The sequence below is a fragment of the Apiospora aurea genome, assembly GCF_038362705.1.
Source record: "Apiospora aurea strain CBS 24483 chromosome Unknown utg000007l_segment0_segment0, whole genome shotgun sequence".
In the NCBI taxonomy this organism is placed as follows: domain Eukaryota; kingdom Fungi; phylum Ascomycota; class Sordariomycetes; order Amphisphaeriales; family Apiosporaceae; genus Apiospora; species Apiospora aurea.
Window position 1 is genome coordinate 3753004 of NW_027117394.1, and position 23634 is coordinate 3776637.

At 57.0% G+C, this 23634-nt stretch overlaps 11 protein-coding genes across 11 annotated transcripts; 6 read left to right on the forward strand and 5 right to left on the reverse strand.

The window, feature by feature from the left end:
* Positions 1–548: 548 nt before the first annotated feature.
* On the forward strand, positions 549–2279 carry PG986_011465 (uncharacterized protein; the record flags this gene model as incomplete). Its single annotated transcript, XM_066847687.1, has 2 exons — positions 549–1272; positions 2062–2279. 2 exons carry the CDS (start codon positions 549–551, stop codon positions 2277–2279), a joined length of 942 nt encoding a protein of 313 aa, XP_066697178.1.
* A 1208-nt stretch (positions 2280–3487) lies between these two features.
* Positions 3488–4515, reverse strand: PG986_011466 (aldo-keto reductase family protein; the record flags this gene model as incomplete). Its single annotated transcript, XM_066847688.1, is given in 2 exon segments — positions 3488–3604; positions 3616–4515. 2 exon segments carry the CDS (start codon positions 4513–4515, stop codon positions 3488–3490), a joined length of 1017 nt encoding a protein of 338 aa, XP_066697179.1.
* An 824-nt stretch (positions 4516–5339) lies between these two features.
* On the forward strand, positions 5340–5922 carry PG986_011467 (low molecular weight phosphotyrosine protein phosphatase; the record flags this gene model as incomplete). The annotated part of the gene is made up of 2 exons (XM_066847689.1): positions 5340–5478; positions 5549–5922. The coding sequence occupies 2 exons, from the start codon at positions 5340–5342 to the stop codon at positions 5920–5922; spliced, it is 513 nt and encodes a 170-aa protein (XP_066697180.1).
* Positions 5923–6202: 280 nt separating this feature from the next.
* PG986_011468 (NAD-P-binding protein) lies at positions 6203–7176 on the reverse strand (the record flags this gene model as incomplete). Its single annotated transcript, XM_066847690.1, has 2 exons — positions 6203–7077; positions 7143–7176. The coding sequence occupies 2 exons, from the start codon at positions 7174–7176 to the stop codon at positions 6203–6205; spliced, it is 909 nt and encodes a 302-aa protein (XP_066697181.1).
* A 398-nt stretch (positions 7177–7574) lies between these two features.
* Positions 7575–8716, reverse strand: PG986_011469 (uncharacterized protein; the record flags this gene model as incomplete). Its single annotated transcript, XM_066847691.1, has 4 exons — positions 7575–7864; positions 7924–8051; positions 8157–8295; positions 8365–8716. The coding sequence occupies 4 exons, from the start codon at positions 8714–8716 to the stop codon at positions 7575–7577; spliced, it is 909 nt and encodes a 302-aa protein (XP_066697182.1).
* Positions 8717–9518: 802 nt separating this feature from the next.
* On the reverse strand, positions 9519–11897 carry PG986_011470 (HET-domain-containing protein; the record flags this gene model as incomplete). Its single annotated transcript, XM_066847692.1, has 1 exon — positions 9519–11897. One exon carries the CDS (start codon positions 11895–11897, stop codon positions 9519–9521), a length of 2379 nt encoding a protein of 792 aa, XP_066697183.1.
* Positions 11898–12745: 848 nt separating this feature from the next.
* PG986_011471 (uncharacterized protein) lies at positions 12746–13918 on the reverse strand (the record flags this gene model as incomplete). The annotated part of the gene is made up of 1 exon (XM_066847693.1): positions 12746–13918. The coding sequence occupies one exon, from the start codon at positions 13916–13918 to the stop codon at positions 12746–12748; it is 1173 nt and encodes a 390-aa protein (XP_066697184.1).
* Positions 13919–14848: 930 nt separating this feature from the next.
* On the forward strand, positions 14849–15623 carry PG986_011472 (uncharacterized protein; the record flags this gene model as incomplete). Its single annotated transcript, XM_066847694.1, has 2 exons — positions 14849–15133; positions 15546–15623. 2 exons carry the CDS (start codon positions 14849–14851, stop codon positions 15621–15623), a joined length of 363 nt encoding a protein of 120 aa, XP_066697185.1.
* Positions 15624–16102: 479 nt separating this feature from the next.
* PG986_011473 (uncharacterized protein) lies at positions 16103–17395 on the forward strand (the record flags this gene model as incomplete). The annotated part of the gene is made up of 1 exon (XM_066847695.1): positions 16103–17395. The coding sequence occupies one exon, from the start codon at positions 16103–16105 to the stop codon at positions 17393–17395; it is 1293 nt and encodes a 430-aa protein (XP_066697186.1).
* Positions 17396–17953: 558 nt separating this feature from the next.
* On the forward strand, positions 17954–18336 carry PG986_011474 (uncharacterized protein; the record flags this gene model as incomplete). Its single annotated transcript, XM_066847696.1, has 2 exons — positions 17954–18040; positions 18097–18336. 2 exons carry the CDS (start codon positions 17954–17956, stop codon positions 18334–18336), a joined length of 327 nt encoding a protein of 108 aa, XP_066697187.1.
* Positions 18337–18555: 219 nt separating this feature from the next.
* PG986_011475 (ABC transporter BEA3) lies at positions 18556–23434 on the forward strand (the record flags this gene model as incomplete). The annotated part of the gene is made up of 5 exons (XM_066847697.1): positions 18556–18605; positions 19305–20142; positions 20214–21020; positions 21085–23349; positions 23408–23434. The coding sequence occupies 5 exons, from the start codon at positions 18556–18558 to the stop codon at positions 23432–23434; spliced, it is 3987 nt and encodes a 1328-aa protein (XP_066697188.1).
* Between the last annotated feature and the right edge of the window lie 200 nt (positions 23435–23634).

Consider the following 23634-nt stretch of genomic DNA (forward strand, 5'->3'; position numbering starts at 1 on the left):
TTGTCTTTGTGTTTACTCTGCAGCAAGTGATTTGGATGCTGCCACTGTCGTGACTGTTATTATACCGTCATGACATGGGACAGCTTCGATGGGCCGAATGGTAGTAACGATTTACCTACCCAAGCAGATAATGCTGAGGCTTTCGCGGCTTCTTGCTCAACCGTCTTCTGCCCCTACCGTCGCACTCCACGATTGTTGCGTCGTGTGCACGGTCACCATGGTCCTGCTCGATGGCAGTGACTTCAACAAAATCGCGGTTATGGGGCTGAGTGTGGATTGTCAACATACTACCTAATACTCGGGTAGACCATTCTGCCAGCCTCCGAGCTCGATTAGCATAGGCAGCTGGGCAACATGTCGTACACGAAATGCTTAGACCAAACGTGTCGTCCTCGTCCCAGCGAGCTCCCTATTCCGTTGCTTCCCAAGCCCGGTAAATAATGAATACCCTCCGCCCACCCCCCCAACGCCAAGTCGACAGCCGGGGAAGGAAAAGAGCCAACTTAATTGTGGGAGCGCCCGCAGAACTTTCGGCCCTCGCTCTTGCAATGGTTCTCGTAGCCGTAGCTGACATAGTCCTTGGCCCTCTTCTTCGCCGGGGTGCGGCGCCCGCTCGCGGACCCGGCGATGCGGTTCCCGCACTCTTGCGCGATCCCGGAGAAGGCCTCACCGCGCTCCTTGGCCGTGCACGGCGCCGCTTGCTTTTTGTAGAAGTTGCAGTAGTAGGCCACGACGCAGCCCGAGACGGAGAAGTACAGCTGCCTGGGGGCCACCGGCCGGGCGCCGTCGACGCATTGCAGGTCCAGCGACATCATGGCGTACGTGTAGTCACGGGAGTTGAAGGGCACTATTCGTTCTTTTTGGCCTGGCTGGACCTGGACCTTGTTCTGGTGGCTGTAGCAGCTGACGTTCCAATGCGTGGCCAAGTTCTCGGGGCGGAGACCGGATGCGCCGATGGCACCGGCGTCTTCGTCTGCGTCTACGGCTCCCAATTCGCCGTCCAGGTAGGCATCGGCCGTGGCCGGGTCCACGCCGTCGCCGACGCGAGTGAGCTCCTCGGTGCCGTTGGCGTGGACGAGGACGGAGTAGACGCCATCGGTGGTGCCGTCGGGGACCTGAAAGCCGTCGTAGCTGGCGTCGACGCTGTCGAAGCCGGCATCGGCACTTTCGTCGGCCGCGTTGGTCGGGAAAGCGTTGATGGTGCCAACGGCGGCGAAGAGGAGAGCGGCGGCAGTGGAGAAGTGCATCTTGGGAAAGTTGGCGGAATGCTAGGTAAGGGATGTTTTGCGGCGTTGTGCGTGATGCTTGTCAGAATGTTTGATTCGACCAGGTGAGGGAGGGAGCGAGGGCGGCCTTTTGTATGCAGAATCCTGAGATGCCACGGCCGGAGAGGTGTAGGACTATAACGCGCAATTTCCCGCCGGTTGATTGGCGATCCTAACAGTCTGCTATAGGCACGGATAGAAAACTCGCACCCAAATACCATCCCGCTCTTTGGTGCCCAACCTGGAAGGCACCGTGGCGGGGATGGAACTATGACGGCGGTACGGCTGGATGTCGTCGTAATTGCTCATACGGCATACAGACTACTAGGATCGGACTGACGGAAGCCCAAGGAGGCATGTCGAAGCCCACTGAGTGGGTTTCGGATCGAATCTCGAGGACTGTACGCACCCGGAAAGCTAGGACAGCCCATCCAGCGTGTGACCAGCTCTTTGCATCACCATACCATCTATCCATACGACCTATACATTCTCAATTGCTCTCCCATGTACCTGCGGCAGAGCGCAAATCCTTCTGCGCGGCAATCTCGCCACGCCACTCTGGTACCTCAGTACCTGTGTGACCCATTCCGGGACATATACCTTTGGATCGACTTCTTGTGGATCCATCGGCAGGACAATGTGGAAACGTCGTCTCAGCCGACCGGGTGCAGAGCATATATTCCAAAGCCAGCACCGTATACGTATGGCTCAGAGGGGCATCGGCCGTTGAGGGGTTTACGCAGCACTGCCACGACCAGTGCGGTCTAAAACGATTGGATGCACTCGCCTGTTCCAGGCACCAACCGGAACTACGAAGAGGTATCCTGGGCCATGGTTGGTTCAGACGAATCTGGGCCCAGCCAAGAAGTGTATGCCTCGAGACAGATGACGGTCTGCTTCCCTCCATTCTCCGCGCCCGGGGAGACTTTCGCTGAATCTGTCCCGAGTCTGGAACAACGTGCGTACGACTGCGCAGCCCAGCGCGACAACAGGTTTGCAGTAGCTTCCAAGTAGCAGTACCCTCAAAAAGCGCTCATCTATTCCGTCCTCGGCATGCTGCTGGGCCCCAAGGACGATTCGAGCAAGACTAATACCGGTCCATGGCATCAGGCCGTACGAGGAAGTCTGCGGCGACGTCACAAGGTTCATGATGCGGGAGTTTGGGGACGTAACGTGCTCAAGCTATGCCTTTTGCAGAAAGACATAACATGCGCAATCGACTGGCCGACTGCCAACTGGTTCCGCAGTCCCAGTCAAAAGCGAGGAAATAGTGGCAGAATGGGGTCCTTGGCAGAGTGACGGCGAACGTAGTACTCCTTACAGCTTCGAATGGCCATTCGACCCCGTTAGTCTGGAATACGTGACGAGCAACTGGTTTGAAAGGGAGAACCCGATAAGGGGCGTCGGCGATTCAGCCTCTCTCGACGGCACAACCTGAGCCTCCGTCCCGGGCCAGACCATGGCATTGAGGCCTCTTGCGCGATATGGGAAAGTATGCGGTAATTTGCGCAGATTACCGGATGGGTCACACTACTCCTTGGCCGAAGCAGATACAACGAACCGGGACACAGAAATGAGCGACCCATTTTAGGAAGAAGATGGTGACCAAACAATTGCTGGATTCACATGGCAAAACGGGGGCTTGTCCGGGACTTATTCCACCCTACCTTGGAAGTAGAAAGTACCATGCCGTGGCAATGCTGGGGCGGCGGAAGGGAGGGCGACCTATTCGTCCGCCTAGAGCCGGGCCGTCGAGATTTCCTCCTTCGAAACTGTTCCGGACCTCCCCGCGACGGTGGTCTGTTCGGAATTGGGGGATGGTGTAGTAGAGACATGACCAATTCGGGTCGGGGTGCTTGAGAAGACGTTCAGGTCCACCAGAGACACGGATGCATGCTTCTTGGGCCATGTAGCGAAACGGTTTGGTCAATGAAAAGTCGTAAGGCCGAATGCCTCTCCTGGACTTGCGTAGAGGTTCTTGGTTCGATAGTGATCATGTGAGCTGCTCTTCGATTCCACATTGCTTCCAAAAAGGGGGGTAAGTTGATCAGAACCAGAAGGCTCCCTTGAACCCTGTGGCTGACCTTGTACCGAGACAGCCAATGTCGGCCAAGTGCGCCAAGACGGAGGGTCCCATCGCGATGCAATGCCAATTATTAGTATATTAAGTAAAAAAAGCACTCGCCCCCGAAAATACTCGAAAACAGACTCTACTACGCCCCTCAACCGTGCTGCCACATCATATTCGTCTTCCCCAAAATCGCATGCTCCTCCAGTTCCGCCATCTCCGCCTCCGTCAGCGTCCACTCCTCCCCCGCCGCCCGCGCATTCTCCTCGACCTGCGCCGCACTCTTGACGCCCCCAGCGGGATCGCGCCCTTCTGGATCACCCACTTGAGCGCGACCGCGCTGCACTTGACGCCGTGCGCTGCCGCGACCCGGTGCAGCACTCCGAGTAGCGGCGACAGCTGCGTCATCGGGTAGTTGCTGAACCGCCGTCCCGACGGCGGCGGGTTCTCGGCCGAGTACTTGCCGCTGAGGCGGCCCATGCCCAGGGGGCTGTAGGCCATCATGACGACGCCGCGCTTCTTGCATTCCTCGAGCAACGAAACGCCACCCGTCGCGGCGGTGCCGACCGAGGGCAGGGTGCGCAAGAGACTAAACTCGACCTGGTTGCTCGCGAGGCGCAGCCCCCGCTTCTTGAGGGCCTCGTCCATCTGGATCATCTCGTCGCGGCTGTAGTTGCTCACGCCCACCGCCTTGGTCAGGCCCAGCTCGACGCAGCGGGCCAGGCCGCCGGCGACGGCGTCGATGGAGTTGAAGACATGGACGGGGCCGTGGATCTGGTACAGGTCGACCTGTTCCACGCCGAGGCGCTTGAGGCTATCGCGGCAGGCGTCGGGGATGCCCTTGCCCACCAACAGGCGCGTGGGCGGCCAGGGGATGGGGAGGAACTTGGTGGCGATGACGAGACGGTCGGCGAAGTCTTGTTCCTCTTTGCTTTTCTGGCGCAGCTGGCCGATGATGCGCTCGGACTCGCCGCGGCCGTAGACCTCGGCCGTGTCCAGAAAGTTGAGGTTCTGCTTGCGCATCTCGGACCAGGCGCCGTCGAGGGCCTCCCGGGCGGCGGCGGTGGCGTTGTTCCAGGTGCCCGAGTCGCCCCAGGCCCAGGTGCCAATGCAGAGGTTGGGGAGCGGGATGGTGCCGGCCGACTCCTTGGCGCAGTTGAGGACGAAGCGCGCGGCGGCCATCTTGATGAGTCGGTAGTTGGATGGGGTGTAGGATTGCTAGGAGTCGGGTTGTTGTCCTGACTAGCGGCGCTGGAACCTTCAACGGGAGATTGGCGACAGACCAGACGCGATCGATAGCCCTGTATCGTCATAGCCGTGGCGTCATGACCCGCTGGATTGAAACGCGCACGTGGACGGACTCCATTGAAATTAGCGCTCAACCCAATCTGATGGCCATCTCCTTCGAAGTCGTCGCTCGTGTTCGTCTTCGCATCGTGCTGGAAGAATCCGTCTGGAAGAAGTCTATCTGTTAAGGGTGTCTGCCGATGCAAGGTATGCCCTTGTACGAGGTGCTTCGGCGAGTTGCCAGATTGCCGGGACGGGCAGTCCTTTAAGCTGGCTGACGAAAAGTAAACACGTCCTGAGACAGCTGACAGCCATGTCTTCAAGTATTTCAAGGATAAAAAGCTTGACTGCCGTTATCCTTCGTCTGCTGGCATTGGAGGACCCATCGCAAGTGAGGTTCACATAGGAAAGGAAGATGGAAAGCCGGGAGGATTGCCAATGGAATAGTGCTTTCTACAGCCGCGACGCTCTTAGTAATAGGCCCCTCCGACCCCCACTACAGCTGCCACTCAGCCTCAAGGTTAGCACCGACTCAACCACTGTAGCTACGTCAGTCAGTAAATCCAGGGACGTGGGGTCGCAATCGGAACACCAAACAAAAACATTTGCGGTCTGCCGTTTGTCAATCACGATCTGCATTCTCAACACCAACACTCGTTCAATCCTGCTGCCTGCCTTCCAGTCACTTACACTCCCAACGCAAGAAGCAAACCGCCGCCATGCCCGAGAAGATCTCCGTCCTCTTCGTCTGTCTCGGCAACATCTGCCGCTCCACCATGGCCGAGGGCGTCTTCCGCTCCCTCACCAAAGAGGCCCCCTACAAGGACCTGATCGGCACCGTCGACTCCTGCGGCACGGGTAAGGCACACTTGCTTCCTTCCCACCCTACCTAGGATACAAGATAACTAAGCTGACGTCGATCCCCCAGGCGCCTACCACGCCGGCGACGACCCCGACGACCGCACCATGGCCACCCTGGCCCAGCACGGCATCACCGACTACGTCCACGCCGCCCGCAAGGTCCGCCCCTCCGACTTTGGCGAGTTCGACTACATCTTCGCCATGGACCGCTCCAACCTGTCCGACCTCCAACGCGGCTACGTCAAGAAGAACGGCTCCCAAAAGGCCAAAGTCATGCTCTTCGGCGAGTATGCGGGCGGCCCCGGCAACAAGGCCGAGGTCGTCAACGACCCGTACTACGGCGGCAACCAGGGCTTCCAGACGGCGTACGAGCAGTGCCTGCGCTTCTCGCAGAACTTCCTCCAGGAGAAGTTGGCCGAGGCTACGGAGAATGGTGCATAGAGGAATAGACGGAACAGAAAGACAGAAGACTTTAGAAGGATAGACAAGATGCGATCGATACCATTTACATGCTGGCGTTTTGGGATACGGATTTGATAGAGGAAATTAATTAGACTTGGAGGAACGAGGGTAGAAGAGAATAAAACCGTGGTGCGCATCTGCATTGGTTCTAGAGCGGCGCATCAAGCTAGATGGACAGAAAGAGCGCAGATGATGAAGTGCCGCAATCTACCACACACAGCCTTCTACCGCACCAAAGCATCAGTTGATTCTCCCCCTCTCAAACCACCAACCGCACCTTCAGCTTGTCCCCTTCCACAATTTCCTGCCTCCTCGCCGTCAGCTCCTCCATATCCCACGTTGCACTAACATATCGCCCCGCGAGCCACTCGCGCCGCTCCCCCGTCAACCACGTCACCGTCTCCGCCACGAGCTCCGGCCCGTCTGTGAGCCCCGCGAGCGTCTCGGCCGGCATCCCGTCCCGCGCCAGGTCCGTCAGCACCGCGCCCGGGTGCACCGAATACGCCAGCAGCCCCTGCTCCTGCTGTCCGGCCTCCACCATGAGGAACTCGGTCAGCTTCAGGGCCGCCAGCTTGCTGGTCCCGTACGCGCTCGCGCGGGGCCGCAGGTTGTGCGCCGCGACGCTGTTGATGTTGATCATCTGCCCTCCGCCCGAGGAGGCGACGAGGAGCGGCGCGAAGTACTTGCTCATCAGGTAGAGCCCCTTGAGGTTCACCTCGAACGTGCGCCACCACGTGTCCGGGTCCGACTCGGGCATCGGCAGGGCGGGCGTCATGTAGCCGGCATTGTTCACCAGAATATCGAGGCGGCCCTGGAACTCCTCGCGGACGAGCGCGGCGCACCTCTGCACGCTGGCCTCGTCCGCCACGTCGAGCTGGTGCAGGATGAGCTGCGGGTACTCTTTATGACCTTCCGACTTCGCCGCGCCCAGCAGGTCGGCGGCCAGGTTGCCAAAGGCTTCTTCCGAGATGTCGGCCACCGCGATGCCCGAGGCGCCGGCGCGGGCGAAAGCCAGGGCGATGGCGCGGCCGATGCCCCGCGCGCCGCCGGTGATGAGGACGTTGTGGCCGGCGTGGTGGGACTGGGTGATGTAGGGGTACGACTCTGTGTGGATCTTGGAGGTGAAGTTCGCGCCTGTGAAGACGTTCGGGGCGGCTGTTAGTGGTGGTTTGACTGGAGGGGGTGAAAGGGTGACCCACCATTCTCGGGCGCCTTTGGCGGGTACGACGACATTGTAAACGGGATGTTTGGGTTGGAAACTGGCTAGCAGCTTGCGACGACGAACCCTTTGCTTGTTGATATATGTAGGTGGTTACTATTCGCCCATGCCACCATCGGCGATTGAGACGACGACCAGGACGCTCATCGGTTATGTCCGATCGACTACATGCATCTTGCATGCGCCCCACCGGTGACCTTTGCTACTACACTACTGCCCGCAGGAAACACGTGAAACACACAAGTGGTATCCCGTTGGTCCTTTTCATATGAGACATTCCATAGCCATTGAACTATTTGCCGACCAGTTGATCCACTTGGATGCAGCATACACCGAATCGTACTGCGGAGACGACATTATGCTAGCGGTACCAAATCGTATCACCCCGGATCGGTGGTACAGTACGCCGCAGTCATGTGGGAGCAGCAGCAGATCCCCTCAGGCATACCGCAGCCGTGTCTCCCCAGTAGGGACTCTTCCCTCGGAAACTTCCCGTGAGGTCCACTACTTCCAGACCCTCCTCATCTTCCTCGGGCTTAATGCGTTTGCGTCGGGACTTGGCCGAGGCCACGTCATCCAAGCCGAACGAATCGCTGCTGCGCTCCCGCTTGACAACCGGCTTCTTCTCCTCTTCCGAATCCCCACCTGGAGCGAGTGACGGCGATGGGCTTCGCGCGATGATGCGCTCCTTCTTGAGCGCCTCTGGGCGACGATTAGCAACAGCAGAGGCACAGAGGGGGTGGTGTCGGTTGTTTTCTTACCTTTGGAGCGGTAGTGGAACAGATAGGTGGCCATCGGGCCGTTGTCCTCCGGGAGGTTACAGCTGCACTTCTTTCGGCCCGAGGTGTTCCGAGAGGGCTTGTACTCGATAGGCTCTCCTTCGTCCAGGCTGTGTCGGGTCAATCAGCAGCGGTCACGGTTGGTCGCAACGCCGTGGGATATCTCTCTGCCCTTCAGAGCCTTCTCGGCGATGGGAGGAATGCCACGGGCGGACGTGCTGTTGGATGCACCAGTCTTGGATGGAGGGTTGTGGTGGGTGTGGACGGTGGCGCGCCACACCTCCACCTTCAGCACGCCAAGGTGCTTCGCGATCTTCTTGTCCTCCTCCACCCTCTGCTTGTTGGCATCGTCCACTAGCAACTTGGTCAGCGGGGACAACTACTGGCAGAGGATGGCATGGGCGGGACGGGGATATCGAGTACCCTTCTCGACGGCGGTGAAGACGAATCTGTGGCTATACCACTTCTTGGTCGCCTCGTTGTACTCGACCTGCTTCCGGAGCTCGCGCATGACGGGCCCAGAGCGCGTCGTGGCTTCCTCGATTAGGGGACGACGGTCGCACAGGTTGCCGCCAATGTAGAACTTGAACTTCAGCTGATGGTCCTTGTAGCGGAAGGCGAACTCTTGGCCGTCGAGGCACTCGATGTAGACGGACGAGAGGAAGGAGTCGTTGTGGTTGGGAACCTCCAAGTCGGGATCCCCATACTCTTTGGCCGGGGCGCCCGCGACGGCGATGCGGATCTCGACGCCGGGGACGTCTTCGATGACGGCCATGTTGGTGGTGTTACACGAGACTAAACAGCAGACTGCACAGCAACAAATTGCACAAAAGTAAATGGTCGTTGAGAGAAGCCAAGATTGGATCAGTCGATTGAGCCCGTGCGGCGATCAGGGAATTGAAAGCTCCCATGTTGCCTCAACGCGTCTGCCTTTCCTGCAAGATGAAAGGTGCTACGGTGTTGCCCGGCAATAAGTCGTCCTCTGCATGTTCCCTCCCTCAGCACGTCATTGGCCGGATTTGGACGATACGCCAACTGAGGCCGTCTTCTGTTCGCTCCAAATATCGGCCATGATTATCGACTCATCTACCATGGGTGTCTTTTTCAGGGAAATCGCCTGATGTTCTCTCGGTGTTTCGGTGCTTGTTTATCAAAACCAGGGAATCGGGCCTGTGTACACAGATGAAGCTATCGTCTAGGTACATGGGCTGCAGTAATGGAAACTAACCTATTTATCTTGTGAGGCTTCAGTCTACATTATGCAAATGGCCAACATGGCAATGGCTGTTTTCTGGATGCTGCCAAGCCCAGGTCTCTCTTCTGCATATAGTATATTGTATACCGTAGAACTCCCCTTGGGAGACTCAAAGGTTGGTGCTATTCCTCTGCCCATTACGCCATGTCCATCTCGTTCCACCCCCTGAGAATGTGTCAGATGGAATCTCACATAGCATCTGTGCAATATAAGTAGTACGGACATTATAATCCATACTACTAAATATGCTATCTAATTTGTCCAAACACTGCCTGCCGCAATTGAAGGTGAAGTAGTTGTCGGCTACAATCACACACTGGCACTACATCCATTTGGAACAGAAGCCCCGGAGGGAGGACAGAAGATTTCTCAGGCTGGTATTCGATTCGATGTGCTGCCCTTCATCGTCTTGAAATAATTGCACCAGTTGATCGATGACGCTGTCGAGGGTGACCTGGTATAGCGTCGCGAGGTTCCGCTCCTCGTCCCGCACGTTATAATAGTCCCGTAGGTTCATTTGCGTGAGGAACTCGGCAATGACAGACTGACCCTTTTGCGCCCAGAAGTCCCGGGCAATGCAGATGGCCGACTCGAGCTTGCCCGTCAGGTATGGCGTCCAGGGGGCGTTTTGTGGAGATGGCACATCTGCGGCCTTTGGCGTGTTGACCAGGTTCCAGATCTCGAACCACTGGTATGTTTCTGGTGTCCCGGGCTTGCACCTTTTCGCAAGCTTTTGCAGCCGAGTCTCTGACAGACCTTGTGGCGGACCATTCCACTCTTGTAGACTGCAGGTCCGGTCCTTGATGTGTTGGTCGCGCATCGAAGCTCTGGAAAACGTACGGCTACAGGTCGGGCAGTAGTACGGCTGGCGGTGGGCCGTCCATAGATGCTGCTTGAGATCGCGGATGGTGCGAATATCGGTACGGGTGAGACAATGGAGATGTTGGATCTTGTCTTGGACGTAGTATGGACAGGCGAACAAGCTCGACCCTGGCGTTTCTACAATCACGGTATCGTCCTCACCGGCCAGTTCCCTCGTCTCCACCTTTGTGTGCTCAGAGAAGCATTTGGCCTTGAGCCGTTTGCTACTAGGCGTGGTGTCGGTACCCTGAGCTGACGTATAGGAGGCCCAATAGTCTGTGAGCCAGGAGGTGAAGCGCTCCAATGCCAGATTCGCCAGTGCATCCGCCAACTCTGCAAAGGGAGGGTCCAATTTCAGAGCCCCACCCTCCATAGCCGGGGAAAGAAATAGGTAAGACTCGTAATCGCCTGAATGGTCTGAATCATCATCTTCCGGACATGGTGATGGCGATGAATGATGGCACCTGGGAGTAGAATTCGATGTCTCCTCCTCCGCCATGGTGCAACTTAAGGGAGTCTCTGGGCGGATATCCATGCCCGTGGACGATCCAGCCCCAGTAGACCAAACGGGCCCTGTCAGCTCAGAGTCTGTCTCGCCATCCCCAGCCTGACGCTCGTAGTCCTTCATGGCCGGCTGAAAAGAAGTGAGAAAGCCCCTATTCGACAGAGCGCTGCCCGGATGTGACTGAAAAGCATTGATGTTATGTTGTTGTAGTTCGTTCGTCTTGGACTGGCTAATCAGTTTCGAGGCCCTGGCATCGACATCCCGGCTCACAGGCACCTCTTGCGTGCCGGTCGTGATTTCGCCAGACACGTAGAAGAGTTGCTGCGGGCTCGACCGGACTAAGCATCCATTCCACATACACAATTTGATGCCCAGGCTTCCATAGGACTGGGACATGTTGGAAACTACAGAAAGCGGCAGACGCACTTCTTCGTGAAACCCGTCTGGCCCAAGACTGCAGGTCAGCGTCGGGGACGTGTAGGCCAGTCTCAAAGCGGCTGGTAACCTCCACGAAGTGGCGGCGCTTTTCAGCAGCCTAAAATGCTCAAATTCGGATGGTGATCTGGCAAGGAGACCGCGGTACTGCTGGTCGTCGGTCGCTTTCCATGCGAAAAGAGATGCATCGTCCAGTGTTCTGAGCAGCTCTTCTTGCAATCGCATGAATGCTCGCTCCCCTTCGCCGTAGACGACGGGCATGCTCAGACCAAAGATGCCGAGGAGCGAGTAAGCGACATCCTCGACTCTACTCGCCGTACGCTGCGCTGCCCAGGACATTCTCTTCCCGATGGAAACGTCGCTCATACTATCGGCATCTTCGAGGACGGCTTGGTCAATCTGGGTGATGCGCGAGAGGGTCGAAATGAGGGAATCCTTGGTTCCGATCCATGACCAGTCTGCGCTGAAAAAGTGCAGCTGTCGAGGGGCGATCAGTTCAATCAGGGTCCAAGACCGCCGCATCCATTGGGACTTTCCAAGTGCGTCCTCAATGGAACTTGACGAGCACGCATCGCCCACGTAGGCAAGGCAGATTCTGCAATTGCGATACCATCGACACATCGAATTAATGGATTCTGAAAGCTCGGCACTCGACGATCGGTCGACGCAGACGGTGTCGGCCCAGAGCCAGTCTAACTGGTGATTACGGACGGCCTCGGCGCAGGCGCCCATGAGTTTCCGGAAGCCATGTTTCTGTGACCAGTCTATGCTGGTGTTCTGTAAATCGTCGTAGACGACTTCGTCGGTACCCCAGCAGTGAGAAAGAGCCGCATACGGCGGCGCGAGCTCTCCTTCAGTCAGCCGACGCAGTTGGAAAGTCGAGGTGTTGAGCAGCCTCATTGTCGATAAGGGAGCACGTCGCTGCCATCTGGGTGCTGACCCTGGCGGAAATGCGCTGATGTTGGCTGTTGGCGGGGTTGGTTCGGGCAGGTCCGATTGTGCTTTTTGCTCCGGTTGTGGTTTGCGGGCATGGGATTCTGACAGACCAAAAGAACACGAATAGCTTCATCAATGGTATCAAGCCTTATATGCTGATGGGCCTCGTTCGGTGTCCGACAGAACGGCAGGGAATCCAGACACGGCAGGGCTGAGTGAGCCGGATCGGTGAATCCCAAGTCAGCGAGCGGATGGTGGGGGGCCGTCATCAGCCTTACAGGGAGCAGCAATCACACCGCACACATGTGCTGAATGCGGTTTCGTGCTGTTGGGGGGTCAACCGCACAGTTGTGCGCGCGGTTTCTCGACACCGACATGCAAGCAAAGCAACGTGACAAACTGCCCACAGCATGCCAGCAGCAAGCAAGCGTACCTATAAGAATGGGGCCACATGGACTAGACGAAGTGACCTTTTCCCTTGAAGACGCAGCAATCTAGAAAACGGTGTTTGTCAAGTATGGGGATGCCTGGCATTCTTATAGGACGGGCGTTCGCCGATGGGCGCCCTGGTTTTCGTCGCATGGTGCAGAAAGCCGGGTGTGTGTGTGTGTGTGACAGTGGCAGTGGCAGTGGCAGGGTCAATTGACTCGGAACAAAATCGCATCAGATGAATTGAAAGTCCATGCTTAACTGCAGGACATGGGGTATCTAAAGTACACAAGGAAACGGTATATATATATATATATATATATACACACAGAGAAGAGGGATCATCATTTCCCAATCGCCATCGTTCCATCCATTATGCTCGCTCATTGAGGGCGGTTGGTGCTATGCAACCTGCCCTCTTCTCCCGCACGTGCGACAAGCCTCCTGATCAAGTCCTCAAATACGGCTTCAAGCCCTTGCCGGTACTCTGGGTGCACATTGGGCGCGTCCAAAGGGTAAAGCTCAGTGACCAGAGCCCGAGCTCCACCTTCGTCCACGAACATGCGAGCAATGTAGTCGAATTGCATGGCGAAAAGGGAGCCATCAATATAGGGTGAGGGTGGCCGTGGCTGTCCCGGGAAGAGAATGTCCCAGATCTGGAACCATCGCTCTTCGTCGCCTCCGTTGACGGTGTGTGGCGGGGCTTGGGCACGGGCGCAAATGTCGCCCCATTGGTCTCGCGTCATTCCCGGGTGGTAGAAGGCTGCCGGCACGCATGTTCGTTGGTTGATGTGCGTCTCCGAGTCCTCCTCCGAGTCGAATGCGAGCCCGCAGACTGGGCAATGGAGGATCTGCCGGTGGCGCCGCCAGAGATGCTGTCTCACGTCTCCGATGCGTTTGTACTGCTGGTGGCAAACCTCGCCCCATCTGCCCTGGAAAAAGTGAGGGCAAAGAAGGTCGGGTCGATTGCCTTGTCCGAGAGACGCAGCTGACGTTGCGTCACGATTCGATTTGTTGCCTTTGTCTTTGCCGTTTCCCTTCTGGCACTTGCGGGGTGCGCCCCAGGAAGAGTTGCCCGCCACAGTGGTGCCGCCCAGAGTAGCCGGGTCAGTGCCGCCGGATCCTGTGCCCGAGCCCGAGTCAGTGCCATCCTCGCATGCACCGTATGCTGCAAAGATGCCATTGCAATCATCGAGGAATGCCTGGGCAGTGTCCGTTCCAGGCTCGGATCCGATAGCCCTAGGGCACCAAAAGTAGTACCAGTACGCCAAAAGAACATTGCGCAAGAAGTTGAAGGAGTCGTCCAGATTGTTTGGCTGCATTTCCAGTCGGCTCCGAGACCTTCCCGCTGGGTCTTTAGGCGACAGTCCACCCCCGTAGTCCGGTGGTTGACGCCGCTCGAGTCCCGACATCCTCTTGTCAAGCTTCTTGTTAGGCTTGCGGGAGAGGCCGTGTAAGCTTCGTTTTAGTAGCTGAGCCACAGCACCACCCAGAATGTGGCCAAATTTCCGCGTTCTGGCGACGACTTGGCGTGATTTAGGTGGTTTGGAGACCATAATGGACGATTCGACTGGAAAAGAAGCAGAGTCAAGCGAAGGGCTCGCGATGTCGAGATTCTTCATGGTCAAATAGGTGGCGCCCAGCGGTTCATGGATGTGCCTTCGCATGCAGCAAGTCCTCTTGCACCGGCACAACTACGACCAAGGGCCCGGTACGACAGACTAGGCGGACTGAGCTTGAAGGCTACCACGGTGAACTCCAAGGCAGCCGTAGGGCGTCCTTCTACTGTACATGGCATCACAACAACTAGATTTAGGTGCGGCTATCCGCTGAGCCCGCAGTTGTGTGTGAGACGGCTTCGTTCGCGACCCAACACCTGCACCGGCGGTTTTTCCACTTCGCCCGCCCCGCAATGCGATTGTAGTGTTTTCCGGGGTTGAAGTGTGGCCGGGGGGCTAAGCCTGGAACACCAATAGGGCCTTGTTGGGCCCTGTCGGCCGATCCTGGCTTTCTACACACTTGCGAACATCGGAAACTGCGTACAGTGTCAAGTCGTAGGTATCATTGCGATAATGGGGTAACGGTCTTCAAAGAATTACATTACCAAGAAGAAACAAGAGCGGAGCGTAACATGTTCTAGGGCGGGTGTGCAACGGCAGCGAATACGTACTTGGCCAGCTTCCCCCGCGAAACGGTCGAATCTGCGCTAATCTGAAGAGCACGGCACCCAAGTGTGAGGGTTCCTCATCGCGGAGACTACCCAACACCCACCACAAAGGTGTTGGAAGACATCCGCAACCGCGAACTCGAAAAGCCACTTCTTCAACCGCAGAGAATCGCCAAAGGGTTCGAGTATTTATCTAGAGTAGCTGCCTGAAGTTTGCTTCCAAAATGTTCTTGTAAAGCAATCCGCATCGTTCATCTCACTCATCTATTCGGTCTGAATATCACGATACCTAACTCTCGAGGCAACGGCTTATACCAAGATGACCAAAAGTCAAGATACACACCAGGGATCATCACCAAAAGACGAGGAGGGGTATGTATTTTCCACATACTCGCACTGTGCTCTTGTGTGCTGGTTGGCTGACGGATCTGCAAGCCCCATGCGAAGGGACCGCCTGGAAGACTGGCAGAAGGATGTCTCCCCCGATCAACCAGACCCTCCCCTGGTCTCAGCAACAAGGCGCGCATCAAAAGGCCAAGAAAAGCAGAAGTTCTGCGTCGTCGACACTGCGGACATTCGAGAAGCAATTTCGGGCGTAGTGCTGGTAAAAGCCCATGTACAGAGGGGTCAAGGTTCCATATCGTACATAGTGAAGTCCCTACACATCATTCCACTGCATCTCCACCACGAAGCAAATAAAGCACTGCAGATACACACCTGCCAGAACGTAGAAGTTTCATGTGAGCCGTTTCAAGCTGAACGTCAGCCACTCGACTCACGGCAAAGCAATGTTAAGGCCTCGTAGTGCAACGCGACATACTAGCATGATTTCTGGAAGAACGTAGGCCATGGCAAAAGATTTAGTGTCGTCCCTCAGCGTTGACAGCCCCTGGTGCCGTGTATTTGAACCAATCGTTGGACAAGACAACGCCAAGAAACGGGACCCGAGCGTGGCGCATTCCCATAGGTTGCAGGCGGATGATAATGGCACGAGGCAGACTTACACATCTGTGTAGAGTGCCAAGGCAGCATCTACACGCTGGAAACTCAACTCCAAGGGCAGAATGCGCCTGGAAATGTGCGGCCCCCAATAATTAAATTAGTACACTGCAACGGGGGGTGTGAGATCACCCGGGCCGACCTTGTTCGACCTTGTTCAACCTTGTTCGATCAGGATGTTTTGCAAGCGCTTACGCTCCATAGACCGAACTACCCACTGGAGATACCCAGTCTATCATCTACTCTTCGGTGTGCCATTTACTGTCATTGACTGTCTTTGAACCTCCTGTGAACCTCAACATCAACCGAAGCCATCGATGAAGGAAGGTTGCTAGATAGAGGAAGACGATGATTGGCTCCTCTGGCCAGTTTAGGCACGAACAAGCGCCCGAAGCACCAAAGCAAGAAGAGGATGATGCAAAGAGAAATCATCAGTCACGCGACGAGAAATCCGGGAGCCTGATATTGCTGAAGTCGTCCCCAGAATCTTCATCTAAAGCGTACGTTATGTCTCGAAGCTTTGCCCAGGGCGGTTAACCAGTTGAAGACGTCCCCGAACATGACACCCACACACATGGTGGAAGCAGCTACGAGCGACCATGAGTCCAAGATCGACGAACTAACATCACCGCCTGGCAGTGAACCAATAGACACGAGCTGCCACTGTCCATGTACGAAAGCGCTACTGGATGAACAGGCTCAACAGCTCGCAGCAGAAGTAGAAGGTATGCCCTCGCTTGGTTGGAACCTCACTGACAAAGAGTTTCCACTTACTCGAATATTGAGGACAGACCGCTTCAGCACAACGCATAGACCGGATGCAGGCTCTCCAGGGAAAGGCCTCAAGTACCATGCAGCTTCCACCGAGACCGTTCTACTAAATCCCGGCTTCTCAACTGCCTTCTCTGGACCGGAATATTGCGAAGCATCTTTCGACGCATCAACGTGCTTCGCTCTCAAGCAACCCGGTCAGGGTTCTCCCGAGGTTCTCGACCAGGACAGCTTCGACCTGTCCGGGTGGATGGACTTCAAGGCCTATTTATTCAACGAGACCAAGCAAGGCGGTTGTTCTTTTGACTTTGAGATGCCCATGTTCGAAATGCCACCACCATCAGAGACCTGTTCACCAGACTCGAACTATGACAGCCCCATCCCGGGATCGTATGCGCAGACCAGCTCGGCCAGGAAGCGTTCCCAGGAAGAACCGATCAGTTACGACTCGGACTCCGACACGGAGTCGCGGTACAGCTGCAACAAGAAACCGAAACACGCAGCCGACGACCAGCTGTTCGCCTGCCCCTTTTTGAAGCGATACCCCCTGCGGCACCGCGACTGCTCCAAGTACACCTTCAAGCGCGTACGCGACGTTAAGCAGCACCTCAACCGATCCCACCGAACGCCCGAATTCTACTGCGCCCGCTGCTGGAGCGTCTTTCCGAGCGCCAAGGACCGAGACGAGCACGCCCGAGATGTAAAGTGCCAAGTCATACATCACGCCGGCAACCGTCCGTTCTTCGAGGGCGTCACGGAAGAGCAAAAGGAGCGGCTGATGCAGAAGAAGGGGCACAATAAGTCGCACGAGGAGCAGTGGTTCCTGATATGGGACATTGTCTTCCCAGGAACGCGCCGCCCGAGCAGCGTGTACCGTTACAACCCGCAGGAGGAGGCCGTGATGCTTCTCCGCGAGGTCTGGAACGCGAAGCAGCACGAGCTCTTGGCCGACGTCAGTCAGGCGGACAGCACGATCCATTTTCTCATGGAGAAGCTGTTTGATCGTCTCGAGTCCGAGTTGAGACCCCCAACCCACCGATGCGCAAGTCAAGCAAGCAGCAGGCTGCCCGAAATCCAAGTTCCGCGGACTATCTGAACATGCCGTCTGGTGGTACACTGCAGTTGGGCGAGCTCATGGACGAGACTCCCATACAGTTCCCAATCTCGCCGCCGCACGAAGCCGGTAACTCGCAGTTCTAATCTTAAGATGTATCGAGGACGGCCGGAAGTCAGAAATCGCTGATGGTTTGTTTGCGGCCACGATTGGGCCGGGGCGCCGACTTTTGGAGACCGACGACTCTGCTTGAGTCTGATAGGTGCCAAATATGGCCCTGGAAGATGCTCATCTTTTAAGCTTTGATTTCTTTTGTTTCCATTTTGCTAGATTGCGTTTCTATTTTCCTTGTCATCTCGGCTACCTTTGTATTACATCTACTGGGAACCTGATTTGATTTACCGTTTTGTGGGGAGAAGGAGGGCGGATGTCCTCGTGCTGGCAGTAGATCACTCTACGTGTAGCGTTGAATGGGACCGTGATCATGAAGGTAGACCTTGGTTGCGGCAGCAATAGCCGTGTATACGGCGCCGCCCACTCCCTCATTTCAAAGTACCAGGAAAGGGCGACACGTTTGTCTGGTCCCATGATACTGCTACAATGTCCACCCTTCCCTATCCTTTTCTACGAATCTCCCTCCATGCCTTTTCGAAACTCTTCACTGCGAAGGCTAGCGGTACAGTAACCGTAACTCGGTTTGGACCCGGAGATGACAATGAAGTTCACATAACAAGGGCATCTAGATTGTGACGCATATGGACACATCACAACTCGGTAACATCCAGATGGATGAAATGAATAACCACACTCAAGCTCTACGGAAGGAATTTGAGAACGCATATGAGCTTGTGACCACGGAAATGCAGCAGGGCACGAGCCTCGGCGATATCGAGTTCATGGAGCCGGCAGTGGACACGAGTTCTCTGCGAGGACCGTTTGCCGCTCTGGGCAACCCAGATCTGCGCAATTTGGCTGACTCTTGACGAAGAATTTCGCGATATGCCGAAGCGATCTGAGGAGATGGCCAAAAGTAAATATATCATGTACAATGCGGCCCTGCCTTCAAACGCCCTCCCTGGTCAATCTGTTGACCCTGCTCAATCCCCAAGCGGAATCAAAGGGAGACGAAAGGTAGTCATGAAGACCAAATCGTCCATCTTATTGACTTAATGTGTATGTGTTTCCTACTTCCGGGATAAGAAATGAAGATCCCTGGGGTCTTTTCATCTGAATTCGAAGCGCCTGGCTCTTTGTACGTGTATTTTTGACGAACTGTGGATTCCCGGATGATACCCAGAGGACGCGATGCAACGTACGCTGCTGATTTCCCGGCCCAGTTTCGGGGACAACCAAAAAGGACACGACATTCCAGAAAATATTTCGTGGTAGTTGATGTCAGCTGGGCTCGTGAGAGGCAATCTCGAACACCCCCGAGCAAACCTGAGCTGTGATTGGGCGCCGACCCCCTGAACACTGGAGATCCGTAAAGACCGTAAAGATTGAGTGCACGGCCCGTAAAGAGTTTACGACCCGTGCCAACCCTGTCAACCGCTGTAAGTCGGGTCTTGGTGTGTCGTGATTGGCCAAGCGCCGACCTCCCGTCAGCCTAAGCAACCGGCGCCAGGCCGCCGTTCAAACAAGCGGCTCTGGCAATATTGCAACAGGAGACGGTTGCTGATGGTCCATGAGTCCTGGAAACTCCCGACGAAGTATATAAGAAAAATGACTCCTAGCCAGTTTGGGTTCCTCATTATGTCGTTACTCCTTGCGTTTTGTATACGAAGACCGACTTCCCCGGGAAATAGCGACAAGACAACTTCGGTAGTCAAACCATAGTTAATGAACTGGAGTCCATTTTGACCATCTTTCAGTACACTAGCGTGGACGTCAGTCATGGCGGACCAGAAGGAAAACACCAACCCAGAAGACGAACAGCCCCTTTCCATCACAGTCGACCGTCAGTCGGAGAAAGCAGCATCACCACCGTCAACAACACCCGAGCAGCACCCCCGACCGACCGCCAACCCCGCCTAGCCGACTACTTCCGCATCTTCCGCTACGCCACGCGATGGGACGCCTGCGTCTACACCGTCGGCGCCCTGTCCTCCCTCGCCGCCGGCGTCACCCTGCCCCTGATGAACGTCCTCTTCGGCCAGCTCGCCAGCCAGTTCACCCAGCACGCCTCCCTGTCTGCGCCTTCGTCATCCTCCATCAGTGACTTCGAGCAGCTGCTCTCGAAACAGTCCCTCTACATCATGGCCCTCTTTTTGGGGAGATGGGCCCTCAACTCCACCAACAAGTTCTGCTTCCGCATGACGGGCCTGCGCCTCTCCGCCGCCGTGCGCCTGCACTACCTCCAGTCCCTCCTGCACCAAAACATCCACGCCCTCGACACCCTCCCCGCCGGCGCCCCCGCCGCCGCCATCACCGCGTCCGCCAATACCTTACAGATCGGCGTGTCGGAACGCCTAGGAACCTTACTGCAGTTCACGGGCACCGTCGTCGCCGCCCTCGTGATAGCCTTTATTTGGAGCTGGGAGCTGACGCTCGTGACGTCCAGTCTGGTGCTGTACTCGTTCGTCATTATGGTTGTCGCGATGCCGATCCTTCTCAAGAGCCACGCCGCCCTCTCGCGCGCCGAAAACCGCGCCACGGCCGTGGCCAGCGAGGCGCTCGGCGCTATTCGCCTCGTCATGGCGGCGGGGGGGCGCAGGAGAGGGTTCTTCGCAACTACGAGAGGTGGGTGCAGGAAGCGAAGCGGCAGACGCGGAAGACGGCGCCGGTGTTTGGTGTCTACTTTGGATTGATTGTATGTCCGTATCTCCTTCATATGGATGTGACACTGACATAATGGATATAGTATCTCGGCCTCTTCGGCTCCTACGGCCTCGCCTTCTGGTACGGCACCAAACGCTTCATCCTGGAAGGTTCCGGGTCCGGCGGGGTCGGGACCGTCATCGTCGTGCTCATGTCGGTCATGATGGTCCTGACCTCGGTCGAGCGCATTTCGACGCCCCTGACGGCCATCAGTAAAGCCATGGTCGCCGCCTGCGAGTTCTTCGCCATCATCGACGCGCCGGCCCCCAAGCGTGAGGGGTTGAGAATGGACCTGGACGGCGAGGGTGACGACACCTCCAAGGATCTCGTGTTTGAGAATGTCATGTTCGCATACCCCAGCCGGCCGGGGTCGAAAGCCTTGGACGGTCTGAGCCTGCGCATCCGGGCGGGCCTCAACACCGCCATTGTCGGACCTTCGGGCTCGGGGAAGAGTACCATCGTGGCTCTGCTCGAAAGATGGTACTCGCTCAGTGACCAGCCCCCGGTGCCAAAGGTAGTCCAGGCAGAACCCAAGAAGGAATCCAGTGACGACGATGACGGTCAAGACTCCACCTCCAAGAATGCGACCACCGAGGACCGGATCGAGCTTTCCGGTTCCGTCACATTTTCCGGCCACAACATCGAGGATTTCGACGTGCAATGGTGGCGGAACCAGATCGGTCTGGTCCAGCAAGAACCTTTCCTCTTCAACGACAGCATCTTTAACAACGTCGCGAGGGGGCTCATCGGAACTCATTGGGCAAATGCACCCGAGCCGCAGAAGCGGGACCTGGTCTTTAGTGCGTGCAAAGAGGCCAACGCGCACGAGTTTATTTCTCGACTCCCAGAAGTAGGTTAATTGTTCAGACGCGCCCTATCAGGCTGTTACTCACCATGGTTTGATAATGCTCCAGGGATACGATAGCCGGATCGGCGACGGCGGCATCAAGCTCTCGGGCGGCCAGCGCCAACGCATCGCCATCGCCAGAAGTATCGTCAAGAAGCCTCGGGTCATCATCCTGGACGAGGCCACGAGCGCCATCGACGTCCACGGCGAGCGGATCGTCCAGGCCGCCCTCGACCGGATCAGCCGGAACTGCACCACCATCACGATTGCGCACCGCCTCTCGACCATCAAGAAGGCCGACCGCATCCTCGTGCTCCGAGACGGACGCACGGTGGAGGAGGGGACGCACGAGGAACTTATGCACGCGTCGTCTGGGCACTATAGTCGTCTTGTTCACGCCCAAGCCTTGACCCATCTCTCAGTCGACGATGAACATGTCTCGGATGTAGTAGATGCATCTCCATCGCTCTCGGCAGCGCACGAAAAGGGGATGCAGGAACATGAAGAAGGCAATCCCCACTTCACTTTCGACACCGACCTCGAAGCGAAGAGGGAAACGGCCCCAACCCCCGCCTCGTTCCGAAGCTTCGCAACCCTCCTCCACCAACAACAGATCCACCCCCTCTTCTTCACCAGCATCCTCCTCTCCGCCATGTGCATCGCCACTGGGACCCCTACCCAAGCCTGGCTCTTCGCGAAAGTCGTCGGCGTCTTCACCATCCAAAACCCCGCCGAGCTCCGTACCGCCTCCAACTTCTGGGCCCTCATGTGGCTGGCCCTGGCCGGCGGCGTGGGCTTGAGCTACTTCGCCGCCGCCTGGATCGGCGTCGCCGCGCAGTCCCGCGTCGGCGCTACTTGCAAGGCGTCGTACCTGCGCGGGATGCTCTACCAACAACTGCCCTTCTTTGACGCCGACGCCAACGCGCACGGCGCGCTGACCGGCCGGATCGCGAGCGACGCGAAGCAGATGGAGGAGCTGCTGGGGCTGAACCTCGTCATTTTTCTGTCCGGCGTCTTCACCGTGGTCGGCTGCCTCGTCATCTCACTGGTGTTCGGGTGGAAGCTGGCGCTCGTCGGCACCTTCGTGACCATGCCCGTCATGCTGGCATCGGGGCTGTGGAAGCTGCGGCAGGAGGTAAAATTCGACCAGATGAACTCGACCGTCTTCACGGAGAGCGCGCAGTTCGCCACAGAGGCCGTCGGGGCCATGCGCACGGTCGCGGCGTTCAACATGGAGCAGTCCATCATCGATCGGTACCGGGTCCTCCTCGACGACCACGTCAAAGTCGCCCTCCGCAAGGCGCAGCGTAACTCCGTGGCGTTCGGGTTCACCGATAGCGCGAGTCTCGGATGCCAGGCTCTGATATTCTGGTATGGAGGGAGACTGCTGCTTCGGGGCGAGTACACATTGGAGGCCTTCTTTGTCTGCTTCATGGCCATCATCCAGGGGGCCGAGAACGCCGGCATCGCGCTTGGCATTGCCCCCAACGCCGCTCAAGCATTCACGGCGGCCAACCGCATCCTCGACGTCCAAACGGCGGCGGAGGTTGACCGAACCGGAACTAGCGAGCACAAGAGTGACCCGATCCCCGACATGGAAGGCGGGGTCCAGATCGAATTGCGAGATGTTCACTTCCGATACCCCACACGCGACGTTCCCATCTTCCAAGGCACCTCGCTCACCATCGAAAAGGGACAGTACGCCGCCATTGCCGGACCATCCGGATGCGGGAAGACCACCATCATCTCGCTTCTCGAGAGGTTCTACGACCTGGCACCAGACTCGGGCGCGATTCTTTGCAACGGCGCCAACATCCACGAGGCAAACAGGTACTCCTACCGACAGGGTCTCTCGCTCGTTGCTCAAGAACCGACCATGTTCCAAGGCACCATCCGCGACAACATCCTGCTCGGGGCAGCATCCAGTCCAGAGCATGCCATCGGCCAGGCCAGGATCGAAGAGGTCTGCCGTGATGCCTCCATCCACGACTTCATCGTCTCGTTACCAGACGGCTACGATACCGATGTCGGCCAGAAAGGTGCGTCGCTGTCCGGGGGCCAAAAGCAACGCATCGCACTCGCCCGCGCCCTGATCCGAGACCCCAAGATCCTGCTGCTGGACGAAGCCACCTCCGCGCTCGACTCGGAGTCGGAGAGGGCGGTGCAGGGCGCTCTGGAGAGGGCGCGCCGGGGACGGACGATGGTGGTGGTCGCCCACCGCCTTTCGACGATCCAGAACGCAGACGTCATCTTCGTGCTGGACCAGGGTGCCGTCATTGAGAGGGGCACGCACGAGGAACTTCTAAGGCGGCAGGGTATTTATTGGAATATGGTGAGTCTCGAAAACGTGCTAGTCGCGTCCTGGACATTTGTGCTAACAAAGACCGTAGTGCCAGAGCCAAGCGATGGATCAATGATGGATCGAATTGCGAACAGGCAAGTGGTATTTCACCGCACGAGGCTTTGCGGTAGTCGTGTCGTCAGAAGAAGCAGGTAGAATGCACCCCGGTATGAGGCCGGATGTCAGTATAGATTGGATGGCATACCACAGACCGTCGGCGGCTGCAACATTCACCAAGCTGAAAGCAAAAGGTGCCATCTTCACCACTCAAGTAGT